At 42.3% G+C, this 20129-nt stretch overlaps 1 protein-coding gene across 1 annotated transcript in view; it reads right to left on the reverse strand.

Moving 5' to 3' along the window:
• The window catches only part of PHF21B (PHD finger protein 21B), a 67183-nt gene extending 48783 nt beyond the window's left edge, over nucleotides 1–18400 (reverse strand). Inside the window, exon 1 of the mRNA XM_055809311.1 lies at nucleotides 17893–18400. Within this exon, the coding sequence (XP_055665286.1) occupies nucleotides 17893–18027 (135 nt within the window). The 5' untranslated portion in view covers nucleotides 18028–18400. The remainder of the gene's footprint in view (nucleotides 1–17892) is intronic.
• Nucleotides 18401–20129: the final 1729 nt, after the last annotated feature.

The following is a 20129-nucleotide window of genomic DNA, read 5'->3' on the forward strand; positions in this document are numbered from 1 at the left end:
AGGTTAAAAAGCCACATAGTTTCAAAAGCCTTTCACTACAGCAAGTTACCAAAATAAATACTTAACTCAGGAACATATGGGTTTGTTATATCTTAGCAGAACAGTTCAATTATTTCAGTTCAACTGACACTGCATTGCTGTATTATTTGCAAACTATTTTATACCGACATCAATACTGCAGCACAAATATTGTGTTCCTACAATGTATTATAGAAACACTAATCTTTTTCTTTTTAAAGTACATATGCATCTCTCTAAGATCTAGGTCTTCTTCATGTTGCAAATAAGACACCTAAGCTATTAAAAAAATGTTTTTGTCTGTTATGTGTTCAATATTGGCAACAACAGTTTTACAGAATGGATTTTTAATGTGGTAGTGACAGGGGAACAGATTGCTATGGCAACAGCAAAGATGAAAATTCTTAACCTGAATGGATCGTCACTGAAGTAATTGCAGGATTTTTTTACCCATTCTACATCCATTTTACAATTTGAATGCTGCATTCAACCTTGAGCTTGCTTTATATAAATGTCAAGCACTATATGCAACCTCCAACTTCATTTGACTTAAAACTTGCTGCACCTTACCTCAATAATCCAGGACAGTTGTTGTTCTCTAGCTAACCTAAACATATGAATGTGATTATTTTTCTGTATAGTCCACCAGTAAAAGTACTGTGTGCTTGGATATAACTTTGAGGCTCCTGCAAGACGTGTATGCATACGTATTTTTTCTTCCCTTCCAGACTTAACTTCTATAAAAAACTGTGGAAATCATTCTTCATTTCAAACTATGGTGAAATCACTGTGCATGGTATTTCTAATAATCTGGTAGAATAGAATAATGGCAGTTTCACACTCAGATTGTACCCCAAAGAGATGGCACTTCAGATACATACTTTGTGTAAACAGTAATTTAATTGGAATTTCATAGGAAACTAGAAGATTTCTCTTCCAGCTTTCAAAAGTGTCTTTTTTCCCCACTTCCTTTCTCTTTACTCAAAATTCATTAATCGTGCTCTTGTATGCACGCTTACTATTGTTATGAAGTAGACAATCAGAAGCACAACAAGTCCTGTTGTTTTTTTTAAAGTATCAGTATTTTTGAAACCATCCTTTCTTTGGGCACTAAAAAAAACACTTAAACCAACCCTCATTATAGTCAAATAACAACGACTCATACTACACCAGAAGCTTTTGCACTGCAATGGCCTACAGCTCTCATTGCCTGTTGCAAGACCCAGTACTAGGGCAGCCACAAGCAGTAGGAGGCAAAATCCCACACCTCCTTTGAAAACCACACTGCGACCAAATTCTTAATTGCTGCTGAGATATTCATACTCATCCCTTCCCACGTCACTCATCTGCAAGGAAACCCACAGGGGTATCAAAGCTCATGAGGGTATCAGAGGAGTATATGCAGAGATAAAGCAAACAATTTTCTGCTTTTACTGTGGTTCTTAGGCTTTTCAGAGCACCATCTAATTTATCTTTGTTTTTACCATGGCTCTCAGACTTTTCAGGCCACTATCTCTACGTCTTTCCACTTGCACGTTCCCATCTGGGTAAAATCACACATACAAACTCTGTTTGAATGCACTATGGGTATGTATTCTGGCAAAGGAAAAACATGATGAATTAAGCTCACGAGTTTCCCTTGTTCAGAAATCCCAGCGGTTACTTAGATAAGAGGACCGATAGCTGTGCCTAATACCTGCTCTTAAATGCAGCTTCCACCACATTATTTACAGGTTAGTATTTTTTCTAAGGCACCATTATTTTTATCAAACAAAACAGTCAGGATTTTTCCACGGTCATTAGATCACACTCTAAATTTCTGAAAAGAAAAGAAGAAGAAAGTTTGGCTATGTGAACTGCATTAGCATGCACCTACTTCTTCTGTGATTTGAAGCTTTATTCAGAGATCATATTCAATTAATTAAGTCTCCCCCTCCTGCACAAATTAGTATAGTCTCACTGAGTTGCACCACTACCACTCAGCAGCTGTGATCACACCTATAGTCTCTTGCTCAGCTGATTTATAAAAGATTTGCTGTTAAACTACTAAACTGTTCCAAGTTGCTGTTGTTTCTAATGACTAATGTCTTCAGGTTACTTATTCTCTGTTCACAGTCTGCAGAAATATTTCTGAGTAAAGGGGGAATGCACGCACAGTGTGTCACACAAAGAAGTTTCTAGTCTCTCCCTCAAGTGAGTTCAAGCATGAGTAAAAACCTTCAACAAAGCCCCAGCAGCTGCTAAAGTACTACTTGCTCTAGCCCCGTTGCAGGACATCAATATTAGGGTATGGAAAGAGAAGGCAGGGGAGGAAAAATAAAGGAGGAAATGACCATCATTCCTTAGGGATTTAGGAATCCTCACCAATCAGCATGGCCTACGCAGCCTATTAGCAGCTACTGAAAAATTAAGATCTTCCAAATCATTCCACCCTAGCACCCGTAGGGCTCAGAGCTGCTTTTGCAGTTCTTGCTTTGAGTTTTTATTATGCATTCTTCAGTCACTCTGAAGAACTGGAAAACATGAGGGAAGTGACAGTCTGAGGCGATCTAATTGCTCACTGCCACACAGTCTCTTTTGTCAGGGCCTGAGCTGAGCTAATGCAGCTTGCTAACCAGGATAAAGAAAGTTTTCTGCTAGTTGAACTTGCTTCAGAAAGTATCCAACAAGCAAAGAATAAAGGCAAGGGGAAAAGCAATGTTTCTTAGCTGGGGGGTGGGGACGACAACAAAAACCACACAGGCAAGGGAACAGAAAAATGGAACGATGATTCCAAACTTTTTGGAGAAAGGAAGCTATTAGATCACTTTAGCCATAATAACTGGATGTTGTTGCCAAAAGTAACTTCCTTGAGCACAGAACTCAGGGAAGGAACATGAAAACTTTGCCTGAATTCCACATTAAGTATGTATAAACATACCGATCTTAAATTCTACTGTTAATATAACTAGTTAGAAGAAAGGAAACAATAACTTTCCCAGGAAATGTTAATTTGAATGTGCAGAACACCCCATAGCTTGCTTTATTATTTTTTAGGCAGATTACTCGGCACTATTGAGCCACTTGCCCATCAACAAAACCCAGTGGCTCAATAGTGCTTTAGTACAGCACAGCAGAATTACCATTGCTATTCAATTCTTAACTTTGGTATTCCACAGTTCTAGGACTGCAGCTGTGAAAAATCATTGCAGATATTGCTATGTGGGTGCCGCCTTCTAATTAAAAGAAAATACTGAAATACAGCAGTGCCTTATTCAGTTTTGGAGAGTGATAAAACTCTACAGTATTCACTTAAAAATGTAATTGATTCTTTAATGATCCAAATAAAAAGGTGGATCTCTTATGTTGATTTGTTCAGATAGTAACAGGATTTTGGAAATTTATACACTTGTACAAATAAATTCATAAGTATATACGTAAGATACATATATATATATACTCTATATGTATATGAATACACAAGCACACACTTCAGAACACATAATAATCCATTATACGTAATATTTTTCCAGAGTTGTAAATACACCAAAGTGAGCACCAGTGTTTCCCTACAATGAGAGAACCAGGAAATTTAATAGTTAGTAAGTAGAAAACCTCTTCTTCCTGAGATGCTGCATTAATATTAGTGCTAGCAGAATGAGCCTTATAAACCCTAAAGTCAGTAGTGGTTCCTTAGTTTCTGAGTCTAGAAATTGTGTCTGTTTCCAGAGTGCAGAAATTATAAGAAGAAAACCAGAAAAAAATCAGACCACGACTCTGGTCTACTATCTAGCCCATGTGACTATTTCTGGCTCCTACTTAGGATGTTTCATCCTGCCAGTTCCAGATAAACCTGGGTATTAAGGTCCTAGTAGACTGGGTTTCAGAAAAAGACCCAATGTGCCTGTGTTCAACCTAGCTCCAGCTAGAGAGTTCAAAAATCACCTTCTTGAACACCCCTGCCTTAGCTGCTGTCAAGCCTTAAAGACAGTAACAAACTCATGTACTTCAGATTTAACCATTAATATTCTCTGGACACCTGAAGGTTTCTTTCTCGGCAAGCTTGCAAACATCACCTTTGAGGAGTCAACAATTCAGTCCCTAGAGCTGAATCTACAAATGCATGAAGGTATTTGTGCTGGTTTTGGCTGGGATAGAGTTGATTTTCTTCGTAGTAGCTGGTATGGGGCTGTGCTTTGGATCGGTGCTGAAAGCAGTGCTGGTAATTCAGGGATGTTTTAGCTCCTGCTGAGCGGTGCTTGCACAGTGTCAGGGGCTTTTCTGCCTCTCACCCCACCCCACCAGCGAGCAGGATGGGGGTGCTCAAGGGGTTGGGAGGGGACACAGCCGGGACAGCTGACCCCAACTGCCCAGAGGGATATTCCATACCATATGGCATCATGCTCAGCGTATAAAGCTGGGGGAAGAGGGAGAAAGGGGAGAGGGGGGAATGTTTGGAGCGATGGTGTTTTGTCTTCCCAAGTCACCATTACATGTGATGGAGCCCGGCTTTCCTGGAGATGGCTGAACACCTGCCCGCCCATGGGAAGTAGTGAATTAATTCCTTGTTTTGTTTTGCTTTCCTTGTGCACGCAGCTTTTACTTTAGCTATTAAACTGTCTTTATCTCAACCCATGAATTTTGTCACTTTTACTCTTCTGATTCTCTTCCCCATCCCAGCAGGGGGGAGTGAGTAAGCAGCTGGGGCTTAGTTGCCGTCTGGGGTTAAACTGCGACAGTATTGCACGATGCAATGTCCAGCTCTTAGGTGCTTTACTGCAGTTCTTAATTAGGCATCCATGTTTCCCTCTGTAGGGTATCCAAAGAGTATGACCGGGCATGTTGGGAAGAAATTTGCAAACCAGCACCCTAGGGCAGAATATACATGTCTAGATAGATGTGTTCAACAGGAGCATTTTACGATGTTACTGACCCCAGGCCTTGATACAGGTCTGAAAGAGACCTGCTTCATTCCCACCGGGATTCACCTCCCTGAGCCACCTCCTGGAGACTAACCTGTGCTCAACCACTTTCACTCAATACACACTCCAAGAAAGCTGTGCTTTCCTTTCTTCCTCCTTCCTATCTTTCCCTTCAACCGGTTTCTCAGGAGTTCAACCACTTACCTCAGAGAAGGAAGATTTCAGTTCCTACACTCATACATGGCTCCGTAAGCCATTTAACTATCAGAACGTACCTGGGAGAAAGACCCCTCTTCCAAGCTTTTCTGCTAAATTAGTCAGCAAGAGAAGAAAGAATGTGGCCTCGTGCCCCAGTGGTTAGAGGATGCCTTGGGGGAAAAGACAACCGACAATTCCAGTCAGTGCTTTGGCCACCTAGTTGTTCAACCCCGTTAACATGATAGCAGTTCTTACAATACTCCAATGCAAACATTTCGGTGCATAGCAAATGTGACTAGTAGAAATAGAGGCATTTATGGATTTCACCTGGGTCCAGACTTGATAGCTACTGAGCAGAGTTTGAGGATCTAAGTTTTGAACTCTGGACAGCTAGGTACACTGCAACACTGAAGTACTTCCAAAGATCTAGTCTAAATCTCTTCTGCTAGAAATAAAAGACATAGGGAGAAAATAAGTCCTATATTTTCAGCTTGCATACTTTGCAAATTAGACAGCACAACAACAATTTCTTCATAAAAGCAGAACAATAAACCTTTATGAGTCTTAACTTCAATGAAGGTCTGCGCATGTATCTGTACAGAGGTCATTGCAGAGATTGGGGCTTCAACCCCGTCATTCCCTGAGCTAGAAGGGGAAAAAATGTTGTTTGTTTGGGGTTTTTTTAATAGGAAAATGGCATCTTAAATCCAAAATAATTGCCAGGGAGATGCAAAGAGAACTTTACTACCTGTCATTTCTATTAATTTTTCAGACTGACTAGCTCTTACTCAGTTATTTGTATAATGCCATTGACCCAAAAAGCACAATGTTGGTAAGGGTTGCTACTTTAGGTCTTCAGTCATCTTCTACTTGCTGACAAGAAAGTTCTGTATAGTCTACACTGTGACACTGTAAATTGAAAAATCGTAAAAATAAGGATGAACAGGTCACAAGTTATTTTTTTAAATTAAAAATTCCTTTTCAGAGAAAATGTAATAATCATTAATGGCATACTAAGTCTATTGTATTGTTATTAGGAAAATGGTTAGACATGCTAGTGATATAGTCCTGAAGATTAACTCTGCTGGTACAAACCTAGCTTCACCATACTTGACTTCAGCGGAGATAATTCCAACTTCACACATCTGAAAATGCTCATAAAATTTGTTGAGTAATACTTTGTATCAAGAAGACTTATAAACTTGAACTTACGGAAGGACACCATGTATATCAAGCCATAAGTTGATTCTGGTTCTATGTATTAACAAGAACGAGAGTTTGAGCTCATATTACTCAAGACTTGAGAACAAAGTGTAAACACTTTGCGCCATCATAGTGGTGGTTCAAAGCCACTTACTCTGGGTTTAAAGCTCACATTAAGAACATAGATACAGAAGAAACCTGGAACTTTATATCTTCTTATACTTCCTAGGGAGGCTGGGCTTTTCTTTTCCAGCAACATTAACAAATGCAGTGTCTAATTCCTGTATAACAAGAAACATTTCCAAGTGATAGAAGCTGACAGAATACAGATTATTGGCTTATATTTTGAAAAGACAAGTGCAGGGGAAAATGGATATAGAAATATTTCACTCTGAAGAAAACATTGTGAAATCAGCAAACAGGGTGGGAAGATTTTATTAGAGCAAATGCTACCTAATTACCTTCTACAGTCTTCTAAAATCATAGCCCATAGTATCCCTGCCAAATTTCTACAATATTCTCATTACTATTATGCTAAAATATCTGTCTTTTTAAAATTATGATTACATTAAATTAAACAAGGCTGACCTGTGTTTTTATTATACACCTGTAAGGACAGTAAACATTTAAGGTAGGACCCTTAAATCACCATTACCACTTCATCAAACTATAGGAAATACAATGTTACTTAAATCTTACCAAAGCTGTCATGCTCTTTCTGGTATTACCTACTCAATCACTGCTAGTTCAGTGATCTTGTATGTTAAAACGAATGTAACTCCAATACAGTCAGTCTCATTGCTCAATTCAGTAAGGAATGCAACAATCAAATTGTTTGTAATATCACAATCCATCACTACGTGTGCAAATTTGATGACACAGTCACTTAACTGGGGTCTTAATAAAATCAAACACAAGAAACAGCCTAAACAGAGGTATATAATAAGGATCTCACGGAGAAAAAAACCCAAACAAACAAGCCAAAAACAGTTGTATCCATGAACTAAATGTCTTGTATAAAAGCAGTGGGGACATGTTCTTTTCACTGGTCAAATCTCCAAGGACAATATTTGGCCAAAGAATTAGAATCATCAAAAAGATTAAGACCTCAGCACAGAAAAGCAAGTAAATACAAACTCAGTTACAAGCACATGATTAAGCCTACTGAAGACATGTGAATTACATACATGTTAAACTTAGGGTTATGATCAAGTGAGGGATAAACTTGAACCTGTTTTCTGAAATTATTGATATTGAAGACTGATTGTAAGATCAACAAAAAGAATTTTGGTTTGTCTTACCTTGCCTGGTACCTGGCTTATTTTAAAAGTGTCTATGTTTCAGTTTTCATTACGATAAAAATCCAAGTCCAATGCAAGTCTTTCTACTCAGAGGGCAAAAACATGACTCAAGCCTACAGCACACCTTCTGCACAAGACTTATCTGCACTGAAGGAACATCAAGCCCAAGAGTGATTTAAAAGCAGTCAAAGAAGAAACAGGCTCATGATAAATAAAAGTTAGTAACTAGTCTTTTCCCACCCATGCACACATATACGAGTATCAAAAACACACGATATAGCTGTTAACAGGCATCCGCCAACACTCTGTCCTTGTCGCTGATGGAAGTTGAAATATATCTGTCTTGCCATTCAGCTATTGTCTAAATTTAGAGATGAACAAATTTGGTTAAATTTGGATCAGATCACTTTCTGACTCACATTATCCTGCAAGTTAACAATCCTTCACACGTCACACAAAAAAGGCCACAGAATGTAACACATTATTTCTTACCTTTATGAGGCACTGCACACAGTCAAAGCAAGGAATACGAAAATATATTGTCAAACAACAGGAAACCCATACAAATAATTCTGATATAAACAGCAGAGCAGTGCTTATGTATTGAAATATGCATTGAGCAAGCCAAATCTTTAACTAGTGGAAATTCACGTAATTCCATCATTTTGAGCACAAGTCCCTAGATTCCTAGGCAGTGAGTGCCTGTCCTTCCATGTAGGAATATCTCCATAGACAGATTTTTTTTTCCTTTTCTCCCTCACATACACAAACACTTTTAATTGCTTATTGTGTAGCAATTTAACTTCAATTTTTATAAAATGGCTGTGATGTGAAGAAAACAAAACAACAAAACCCTAACACCAACATCAATAAGTGCTAATAAATATTAATATAACATAAGTACCACTTTTATTGCAATGTGAAACCAGTTTATTATCCACAGATGAAATCAAATTGCTGCCTTTATTACTGTCAGGAATGACTTCTAAGATATTTCTATTTACTACTTGAGTATTCATCAGCACTCTGTATTTACAGCATCTAGTCTCTCTCTCTCCCTCCCTCTCCCTCCCCTCACCCCATTAATAGATGAAATAATTTAAAAGCAATGTTTTCTGATACAGTTTTCCAATTAATTTAAATATAGGCACAAATGCACATTATGAGATTAGTAGCAGACCAATTGCCAAATCCTGATACAGTAAAACACCAACAGGAAATATTATCATGCATGTATTTGCAATATGAACATAGCAAGAAGATGAATACAGAGTTTGCAGTCTGGTATCAAACACTCAAATTCTTGCAAATTATTCAACTACCCCACAAACTCTGTGGATAATGAAAAAACCCCACCTTTTGACGATAAATAGAACTAAGACATTTAGCAATATTCCAAAGCCTTTCACTTCCTAAAGTGGTGCCTTTTATTGAAGTAACAGTACATGTAGAATAAGTGATGTTTTTATGCATCCTGTAATTTAGAAAACTTAAGTGATAATTTTGCCAGCCCCAAAGTTGATCATCTTTCATTATTACAAACTGCACTTCAAGTTTGAATCACACAGCCCTCAAATTTTCTGTCCAACCCCTCTTATTCTTGCTTTCCCATTTCAAACAGAACTAACTTGAAAATTCCGACATTTTCAAGAATGCTTGCCGGGTAATTTTCATGAGGCACAGACAGCCTCCAATTACAGTGAAATAGCTACAGTGTATTACCTTTTGTAGAGCATTCTTTGGTTTTCTGAAGTGAATCAAAGCTCTCCACGGGAGCTACTCTGATCAGCGTTACAACAATAATGTGCTATAAATGCTCAGTATTAGAACAAGGAACTTTGTTTACATGGATGATATATAAGCATGTATAAAAATATCACAGAAACTTCCATAAGGGGACTGCCTATATATTCCTACATTGTAAGACTTTCCTTGTCAGGAAGTTAAAACAGCTCCCAAGAAAAGGCATGAAATCTAAGCAAATGCATTTCCCTCCCTTAACCTGGTCTCCTTTGTTTGGTTCTCTATACACAGGCCAATTAATTGCTTCTGGCTATAAGACCTAGATACACAGACAGGGTGAGATCTCCATCATTCTTCTGCACTATCAGGAAACATCAACAAAATGCAAGTAGTTTTAGTTAATCTCCTTCCACTCGCATTCCTTGGTAGAGACCCTTCCTTGACACTTGCAGGAGGAAAACCCATTCCACAAACACCGAATTAGCACATCCATACCTACACATCCCACTTCACATGAACCAGCAGAGGGGATGTTTAGTGACACAAAGGTTTCAGAGGACAGAACTATAGCAGAGTCTCGAAAATTGGAACTTGCTTTTGTTTCCCGGTTGTTTAAATTCTTGCAGCGTGGTGCTTGTTTGCCAGTCCCCACAGAAACAAATTTGGAAAGGTTGCTCCTAGATTCTTACAACAAAGCATCAGACAGTCAGTGTGAGTCCACTTTTGCTTATCCTCTCCTGCTGAATACTCCACTGCCTTCACTGGAAATTTTTGGCTATGTAAGGAGTAACGTGTTTGGCCTAATCAGGTTTTATTCAGTTCCTGTGAGTCTTTATTCAGTCTTTGATACCAGTGGGTGTCTGACCCTATTGTAGCCTAAATGAAAATGCAGATTGAGAAAAGCAGAAATCTACACACTTTAGATGTATTGACCATATATGTATGCCTGGGATATTTAAAAGGAAGCCATTTATAATCAGGAAGCATAAGTGCTTATTCTGAAACTGACATTTAAATATCCCATCAACAGCAACCAGCATTGCAAAACGGCTTAATTAACCTGAAAGGATGTAATTTTATGCTATTTAGCAAGAAATACAAATTTTAAAGTGCTTTTACGCAGTACATATCAGAGCAGTAAAGCCAAGTCCTGCTCTTAACTAACCATATTTAAATACGGAGTAAATTTATGTACCTCCCTTAATAAACCTGCAACTAAGGTGGTGTAAATACAAGCAGAATCTGTCACACATACTCTATAATCCATTTCCTAAAATTACCATGCTCTTTACAACATTCTAATGGTGGAGTTAAAAGTTAGTAAAGCCCCAATGACAGAATGGATCACTGGATGGTGGTGGGACTGTGAATCCTTGGGGTTCCTCCACTCCTTGTCTTTTTATTTATTATTATTTTTAATTTAATTTGGCTGAGCCACCTCTCCTCTTCTACATTTACAAATATCTCCGGAAGATAACTTGCCTTAAAGCCATCACAGGAGACTGAATATGTGATACTGAATCCTTTGAGGTCCACAACTAAAATAATCCAATGTCTTTGTCCTACTCATACTCACAGTGTGACTGACATTCTTCTGAAAGCCTGAGAGCTGTGGTCCACTGGATGAAATGCAGGACTGTGATGGATGAATCTGGGATCTCTCCTGCTGTGTGACCCCAGAATCATAGAATGGTTTGGGTTGGAAGGGACTTTAAAGATCATCTAGTTCCAACCCCCCTGCCATGGCCAGGGACACCTTCCACTAGACCAGGTTGCTCAAAGCCCCATCCAGCCTGGCCTTCATGTCTCTGCACCCTGATGCCCCCACAAATTTTGCCTTGCCTGCTTGCATTGTATGTTCTTTAGCAAAGGCTCCCTCCAACAGGTATGCCTTCAGTGTCTGCCCTGGAGACCAAAAGGAAGGCTAATCGCATAGTTAATATGCTAATAAGACTCTGCTTCAGTTCTCTGCTCTGTAAGGGCATCTGTGTGTCCCCAGGCAAGACACTTGGGCCCAGGTACCACAAGCAGAATTTCCAATGGGATTTAGGACAGGGAATACTTCAGAGAATCTCAGTCTCTACCTCTGCCTGTTGTAAACGCTGCAAAGTTCTTGATGCAAAATTCCCTATCTATGCCACAGTTCTTCACAGCCGCCCAAGCAGGATGCCAGACAAGGATTTTGGTCCTTAGGAGCTCTGTAGAGGTTCTTCTAACATTGTCTGGTAGGACCATACTTAAGAATTCTTCTGTCTACAATAACTCTGGTTTATGAACCCATGGGCATGATGGCATAGGCAGCACCACAACCATCTCATCCTTGGGCCTGCCTGTTCAAAAATCTTCCTGCCATAGGCTTTCTGTGCAGTTCTGTCCTGTATTGTTATTTCTAATAGACCAGTTACCACAGCAGGTTGCCCACACAAACTGGCAGAAGCAGATAGCTCAGAGTAATAATTTGACCCCAGCAGGAGACCCAGCTCCTGTTTCACATTTGAGGAGATTGTAAAAAAACAGCACAATTTGGGGAAAGTTAGTAGGAACTGTCACCCACACAAAGCAGTCATTGCCCTGTTCCTCCAGAAGAGACATCCAGAAACCACCACAGTGACAGATAAAATGAAGCTCAGGTAAGCCCTCAACAAAACTCTTCAACATCTTGAAATTCATGAGGTACTGCTGATCAACCCATACCTGCAGAAAGATATAACTGGTGTGACAGTTAAGTCCAGAAGCCATGGACTCCAGAAACACAATGGGGTTTTTTGTACATTACAGAGAGCCTGATACCCTTCTGATGCCAACAAGACTACTGGTCCTCCTATAGGTCGCCAAAATGATCACAGTAGTCATAATCCATAATGCAATGGCTTTGTTTTTCCCCTCCCCTAGACCCATGCGGAGCCTCTGGATCTTTCTTTTGTCCTTCCCTGTGCTCACTAGTTATCATTTGTGCCAGCATCTTGGCACACTGAGATCCATAGGATGCTGAAGATCAAGCTGCAGATCAAGATGTATGAGGCAGACGGGTAAAGAGTTACGGCAAGAGCTAAAAGGGGCTGTAGCATGCTCCAAGGACTTGTGGGATGGTTCTTTTCCCAAGGATGCTGTTTGCAGCATGGACATGTCTGAGGCATTCTCAAAATGACCAAAGAGGCATTCTCAAAATGACCCAAAAGGCCAGTAATGTGGCTGACAATACAGAGATCCTGCCTAAGGCAACCCTTGGGACCTTCCTGTGAAGAAGCATAAATGGATCCTTTATTTCTCCATTTTCCAACAGCAAAATGTGGAATAATACCACCTTAGTCACAATAACATAATATTGTGAGGATAAATTAACTATTGCCATGTACGCAGAATTGTGGTAACATGGATCATAGAAAAAAGCTATATATAGCCACATAACCAATACAATAAATATATCTATAAATAAAACCTCTAAGTACTACTGCAATACAAATAATAAATAAAAGCTGAAAAGACTTAGTCATACATGCAGGTGGATTTCCAGTTACGGAGGAATCACTTTTGCAGAGAGCAGAGTGGAGCACATTAAGTGGGATGGAGAAAAGAAAGGTAATAAATTATCCTGAAAAATGGCCATCACAGGCAAAGGTATGTTCTTAAACTTCTGAAATGCAGTTTTTTTCTAGTAAATTGAATATACGGATAGCTAAGAAGTATATATGAGCATCCTCATACACATATAAAAGCTGCTTTTTCCTGAAAAAAAAAAATGGATATGCATGTAGCCTGCTCAATCTGAACACAGATACAAGTAGTTCTTTGAGTTGTGGAGTTAATGAAGCATCTGTGGAGAACGGTTTACTATCTCGCCCAGAATTTATAGCACTATAAATCCTTATACTGTATTTTACTTTGAAATAACCTCCCTGTAAAGACAAGCCCCAAGAAGGCGCAACAGCACATGTGCCTGGGAAGCTTGCCAAACTTTTCTCCAGCTGACCAGGGAATACACGTGTGGGGAGGAAAGCAGGGAGAGGAGCAGGAGGCACATTTTACACTGTTGCTTGTGGAGTCCTGACGGACAGGGAATCAGTGCCCCGCTAAGATGTTTTCTAAGGGCTGCATAGAGCAATAGGGGACAGGGCATCGCACCAGGATCACAGACAAGAGATAGCTCTTTTATTATGGCGGTATCCAAATGTTCCTGCACCTAATACCTGCTTTGCACTTTAGAACCCTCCAGGACTTACGGTAGGTGAGCAGTGCACATACAGCACACGACAGGTATATACAGAGAATGCTGTTTATGTTGACAAAGCGAGAGGCAGTTCTGGCAGCACGCTCGCTCCAGGGTCACGGCTACGTTTGAAGCCAGCAGCACCAGGCTGCACAGAGATGGCTAAGCTAGCTGCGAACAGCCTCTCTGCAACTGGAGAAGCGGAGCTGCCTGAGAGGCAAAGATTACTTTGAGCATCCAGGACACAGACTACCTCTGCAGAGCCACTCTGTGCCACGTTTCTATGGAGCAACTTTGTGTATCTGTACCGTGGTGCTTCACAGCCCAGCACAGACATGCCTTTGCAGTGCTTTTTTCTTTCTCTAGAGCTCCTAAAAAGCAGCCGAGTGGTCTGACAGCTGTATCCCCCCCTCTTCCCTTGTTCTCCCAATAGCGGGCTGATCCAACTCTCAAACGGCCAAGAGGCTTTCTGCTTTCCCCAAACTAGGTTCTGGGATGCCTGCTGGCCCTCCATTTTACTATTTAGAAGAGAATGAGGAGGTAGCAGAGGGGCATTTTCTTTACCCAGTACATTGTTCCAGCACAGCAGATGGGACTTTGTCCTTCAGCAAAGCAACCTCAGATCCTGCTTTCAGTCAGGAAATGGTGGCTTGGATAGGAAATAGCAAATATCATGTAAATACAATTACAGTAAAAATATAATTTGAGAGTTTTGCATTAAAATCTCTTTATACAAAAGAGTACTTTGTAGGTACAGGCGTGCTATAGCCTACAACCATCCAGTAGCTCTAGGGCATTCTCCATACAGAACAGCAACAGCTATTCTCTGAAGGCAAAGCACTCCTAGCACATATACAGCATATGCCAGCAAAATTCAGCTTATGCCAGCAAAATCCTGCTTTTGCCAACATAACTTGCTCCAGATCACCCAAATGAAGCTCTAAGCTTCATTTCTCTAAGCGGGAGAAAGAGCTATACTCATGACATCCCTGCATGTATGCTTTCATCAGTGTAGCTCCATCAGTCATGTACTTCATACACTGGATTGACACTGAAAGGCTGCCAAGGAACAGTGTAGACCTACCGCTAGTTTCTGGAGCTCACAACTTCCAGTGCTTATGGATTTCAATCTTTGTTAATATCGCAACATTTCCTGCTTCTTATAACACATGTGATAAATACCTAAACAGTCCTCTAGTATCTGTTATGTATGTTAGTTATTTAGACACTTTTTTCAATGCAGATATGGCTTCCATTACAGTCAACAACGTTGCAGAATCACTTTAAAAATCTGCTGGGTAAACAACAGTCTAAAACCAAAGTGCTGACACGCAGTGCCCAAATGAAAACTCTGTAACAAACTTACATTTAATCCTATCTCTATTTGAAAGTTCTGTATTTAGATTATAGTGTTTGATGCCCTATTTTTTCTGCTGAGTTTCATTTAGCATTTCATTCTTCCTGCTAGATGCCACTTGAGATGACCGTATACACATCCTGATCCCCTTAAATGCTTTCAAGCAGAAACCACTGTTCAGAAACTCATAACATTACATTTCATGCTCTTGCCCTTTCCCTCACTTTGCAGATGCAGAGGAATAGGCTGTAATCTCATTTACTACTATCAGCTTGTCACTTTAACCCAGTTTGCAGAAAGCTGTCATTATCCTCCATCTCACAAACTTCATACATTTCAGCAGAAAAAAAAATACTTTTCTGAGCCATAACACTGCCACAAAAAAAGAAGAGAAAGTAAATGCTTATTAATAAATGTCAACAATGGAATTTCCCTCTGACACCACAGTGCTAGTAGCTAAGGTGTTACTGCTGTTGATTTGTAATCGCCACTCCGGGAACAATCAAGAACACTGAGCATGAAGCAAGAATACTTTGGGGTTTTTTCATTGGAGCAGAAAAAGAAACTTTGCAAAACAATTTTAATTTGGGTAGAGGAGTGATAATTAACATACAATCCAGGACTAAGCTTCCCAAAAGCTTAGGACCGAAGGTCAGCTTGCGGCTTTTTACATTTATAATTCAATATTCCTAATTTGTTTTATCCATAACTTCTGACTATTCTCAAAAGATGAAACCACTACAATCCTCTGCTTCAGAAGCTTGCCATTGCTTGGCTTCCTCTTCCATACCTTGCTAACATAACGAGAGATATAAAATCATAAAACTACAGTTTTTGTTGAAAACTTGCAATGAAGACATTTCGAAAGAAAAACAATGGATGTATTCCTCTAGCAAAACCAAGGCAAACCCCAAATGCTGGACAACATTTCCATGCTACTCCAATAACAGCAAGCTTCTGCTTGTAACACCAGGACAAATACTGTTTGAGGGAACATAGAACAGAAACATGTGCACGAGTGTCACTGCTTTGCTCCAGCAGGTTGCAATACACCGCTGACTGCAGCACATCTGGGGACATGGAAGGTGGAAGTGGGGCCCGTTTGCTCTTCTCAAAAGATAAATGGGAAGCACCACAGATATTTCACCGGCAAACCAGCTTACTTGGTTAGAAAGTCTTTTTCCTTTAACAACATTTGCAAAAGTTAGGAGTTTGCAGTGAATCGTTCTAACCGGCACTGCCCTCCAGCACCTTGGGACTGTTATTTCACTATTCAGGCTAAATAAAACAAATGCTATTTCAAGCTTCTTCCTTCACTGTTTTGATTCTTTTCTTCCTATGGCTCCTGACAATGACAGTAAAAGATAGTCCTTCACAAAATGATAGACCATTGAAATATTGAAACTTTAATCTTTCATATTAGTACCATTTATATAGTTATTGTCCACGATTCTAAGAAATACCTACTGAGATAGCGTCAAGTATCTTTTTGAGAAAGCATAAACACCACCTTCAATAAAGGAAATTACCCAGCACAAATACAGAATAGTGATTCGAAACTGAATCCCCACACAGCTACTGTAGTGTAACAGCTAAAGACAATGCCACGTCTCCAGAAAAAGTGACAGGACTATGCGGCTCCCGCAGTGATTGGATGTGGTTTCCGTTTGCTCACGGATGTGATGGTCACTCCCTGGCCGTTTTTTAGGAAGGGGCTTCCCGGGTACGGCAAAGCCTCATGCATTCCAACATAACCTTGATTTACAAACATCTTCAGGTGCAGTTTGCCTGTTGCCCTTATCCATACTGTGTTGCTCTTTCCCGATTGTTAGAGATTCGTATCCTGAGCTTGTGAAGGGCTACTTTTGTGAAGTACAAAAAATTCCAGACTACTACAGCCTCTATGTGCAGAAAGTAGAAAAGAAATCCACATGTCCAACGTTAGCAGTAATAGCTTATACCCTCTTCTCCAGAGTTTTAGGAAGGCTTTGTCACTTTCTTCACACTTTTACCTTCATTAGCACCATTTCCCTCCCTTGACAGACACCATGACCGGAGTAAGAACTTCTCTGTTGTGGCTGTTAAGGGGCTGTACAAAACGGTGTGTCCTGCAGACAGCCCCCCCTCCTCTTTTGCCGTCCTTTCACCAATTCAACCCATTTATTTCACGTTTAGATCACTGTGGACATAAGCGTTAAATGTGTACATATATATAGGGGGTGGTGGTTGTGTGTGTGTGTGTGCGCGTGTGTGTGCCTGTGTGTGTGTGTGTGTGTGTGCGCACGCGTGTGTGTGTGTGTGCGTGTGTGCGTGTGCGTGTCTGCGTGTCTGAGTGTGTGTGTACCCCCCGCCCCGGAGGCAGCAGCCTGCCAGCTCCCACACAGCTCGTGCCTTTGCCCCCTCTGCCTCGCTGCGGGACGGGAGCGCAGGACCACGGCACGGACCTCGCCCCGCACAGCCGAGCTCGCAGCCGGGCCGCCCGCGCCCCTCTGCGTCCCCCTCGCTGGTTTAAAGAACCGGGCAGCCGGGGGCATGCGGGGGCAGCCGAGCCTCCCCGGCTGGGCGCAGCTCCCACCCCCCGCTGCCAGAGGCGAGGGACCCGCCCGCCCCCCGACCCCTGCGGACACCCGCGGCCCCGTGCCTCAGCCCCGCGCCCCGCTCCCTGCCGGCACGGCGCGGACAGGGCCCGGCAGCCCCGCACCCCCGGGCCGGCACCGCTCGCACTCGCTGCGGGGCGGGGGGTCCCCACGGCGCCAGGGGGAGAAGCCCGCCCCCCGGCAGGGCAGCGCGGCCAGCCCCGCACCCCGCGGGCGCTCCGGGGGACCGGCACCCCCGTGGCGCTCGCACCGGCCGGCACCCCCTCGCCCCTCCCCGCCCCGCCGGGGCGCCGGCCCCGCCCCCGCCCGCCCCCCGCGGCGGCGGAGCCCGCAGCGCGCCGCCCCTCGCCCGCGCGGCCGCCGGTACCTGGGCGTTGGAGCCGAGCTCGGGCGGGCGGCGGGCGCCCGGCGCCTTGGTCTGCAGGTTGATGGGGGCGCTCTGGGGGGGCTCCACGCCCGCCGCGCTGCAGCCCAGCCCGCCGTTGAGGTGCGCCGTCACCATCGCGATGGGAGCCTTGGCCGGCAGGACGGAGATGGCCAGGCTCTGCCCGGGGCTGCCGCTGGGGCTCCCGCCGCCGCCGCCGCCGCCGGGTGCCTTCAGGAGCGCCGGGACGCCGCCGGGCTTGGCGCTGCCGCTGGCGCCGCCGCCCACCAGCACCGCGGGGCAGCTCCGCACCGCCAGCTTCTGCCGGGGAGAGAAGGGGAGAGAAGCGGCACCGTCACCCGCCGGGCTGCAGCCGGACCCCCGGCCCCGCTCGGCCCCCGGCCGAGCTCCGGCGCTGCAGCTCCTGCCGGGCTCGGCCCTTGACAACACGGATCTGGGCTTGTTGCCTGTATTTTGTTATGTTTTCTTTTTACGGGTTTGTTCTTGGAAGGGCAGGCGGGCGGGCAGGGGGAGGGCTGGGCTTCCCCTTCTCGCCCGGGAACTCGAGGTTTGACTCGGGGTTTTCCAAGACTTTTTTTTTTTTTTTTTTTTTTTTTTTTCTTACCCCTTTGGTATCGATCTGTTCATGCCCGGAACTAATGCTCCTGATATAGGTCTAGGTAACGCTGCGGCTGTAATTAATAATAAAAGGCTTCAAGAATGTTACTTTCAGCTTCCTCTTTGAAAACCCATTACACGTGCTCGCCTCACCCCAGCGCTTGGCTGCTGCCACTTCACCCCTGCTTGGGACTCGGGGTTTGTTTTCCCTTTAACTTACCACCACCACCACCCCAACTTCCACTATTTTCCCAGTGGTTTGTTTGGGGTTTTTGTTTGGTTTGGTTTTTTTTTAATCTAACTTTTATCTGTAGCACCCATTTTCACTAGCAGTTCTCTTGTTTTCCTTTAACAGTTGTACTTTTACATTGCTACGGAGCGGCTACTCTGTCATCTGTCATAGCAACACGTTGGTTATGACCTCGTGATAGTTTCTCTTCCAAGACTTGTGTTTGAGATTTCTACAGGCACTGTGAAGTTGTTGTATGGTAAATGCCATTGTCTGCATAAAGTGCTCACTTCTGAAAAGAAAAAACCCTGATTTATAAAGTTATTGCATTGTAAATAATCTCCAAAGTTGTCCTTACTAATGCTGTTTAGGCAGGTTAGGAATATGTGGGGGAAAAGTGCTGGTTCAAGCCTCTTTTGATACTTTGAAGTATTAAACATCTCATTTTTACAAGAGTTGACATCAAAGGTACTTAATCCTGCAGAGACTTCTGCACGCGTTTAACTTTATTTGCTGACCGGTCCTATCGGCTTCAATGCAATTACATCTAATGTGTAGCCTTTCAGGAAACTTCACTACCTCTCTAGGTCTGCTGCTCTCCTATTAAAGGCATTCAGAGTAATTCTGTTGTCAGCTTTGCCTGTTTAAAATACTGTGTGTATAGAAAGTCACAGACGTGCTTAGTTCTTTCCAGAATCAAGGCTGAAAAATATTACTGCTGGGCATAAAGTAGAAGCCTTGTAGTACAAAACTAACAGACTTCTAAGAAAATACCTTCCTTCATGCTTTTAAACCCACTATATGCTTTAAGGCTGTAAAGCCTTAATTGTCAAATATGTTTGCTCCAGGAACTGTAGTATTTGTGTTTATGTGAAATAGCAAGCATGCACTTTATCAGAGATACCTGCTTCATATTTTAATATGAAGAAATAACTTATTTTATATCAGCATTATTCTAGTAATTGTGACTTCATATAAATTGTTTTAAGCTTTGTTCATTTTTGCCTTTACCTTTCATTCTCCATTATCCTAACAGTCATCCCAAGGAAGCAGAGGCAGTATTTTCCATAGACTATGCTGTTGCTTGTCATAGATGTTTTGAAGAGGAAAGAACTTTTCTTTCAGTACAGAAATACACCTGTCTGTTAAAGTACTCAAGTCGATGCCAAGAAGCTCAGGTGCATTTTATATAGGTAGCAAAAGTTGCTTATGACTAAATTCTATAAAACTACTATTTCTGTGGGTTTTTGTAGTACAGTTTTCCACTGGTGTTCCTTGCACTCACTCAGTGCCTCAGTGGTATGGTGCTACAGATCTGGAATGACTGCACGTAGGAGAGCTGAACGCCACCTCTCCTACTCCACTGAAAACTGCCTTGCGCAGCACCTCATTA

The sequence above is a fragment of the Falco peregrinus genome, chromosome 6 (assembly GCF_023634155.1).
Source record: "Falco peregrinus isolate bFalPer1 chromosome 6, bFalPer1.pri, whole genome shotgun sequence".
Classification (NCBI taxonomy): domain Eukaryota; kingdom Metazoa; phylum Chordata; class Aves; order Falconiformes; family Falconidae; genus Falco; species Falco peregrinus.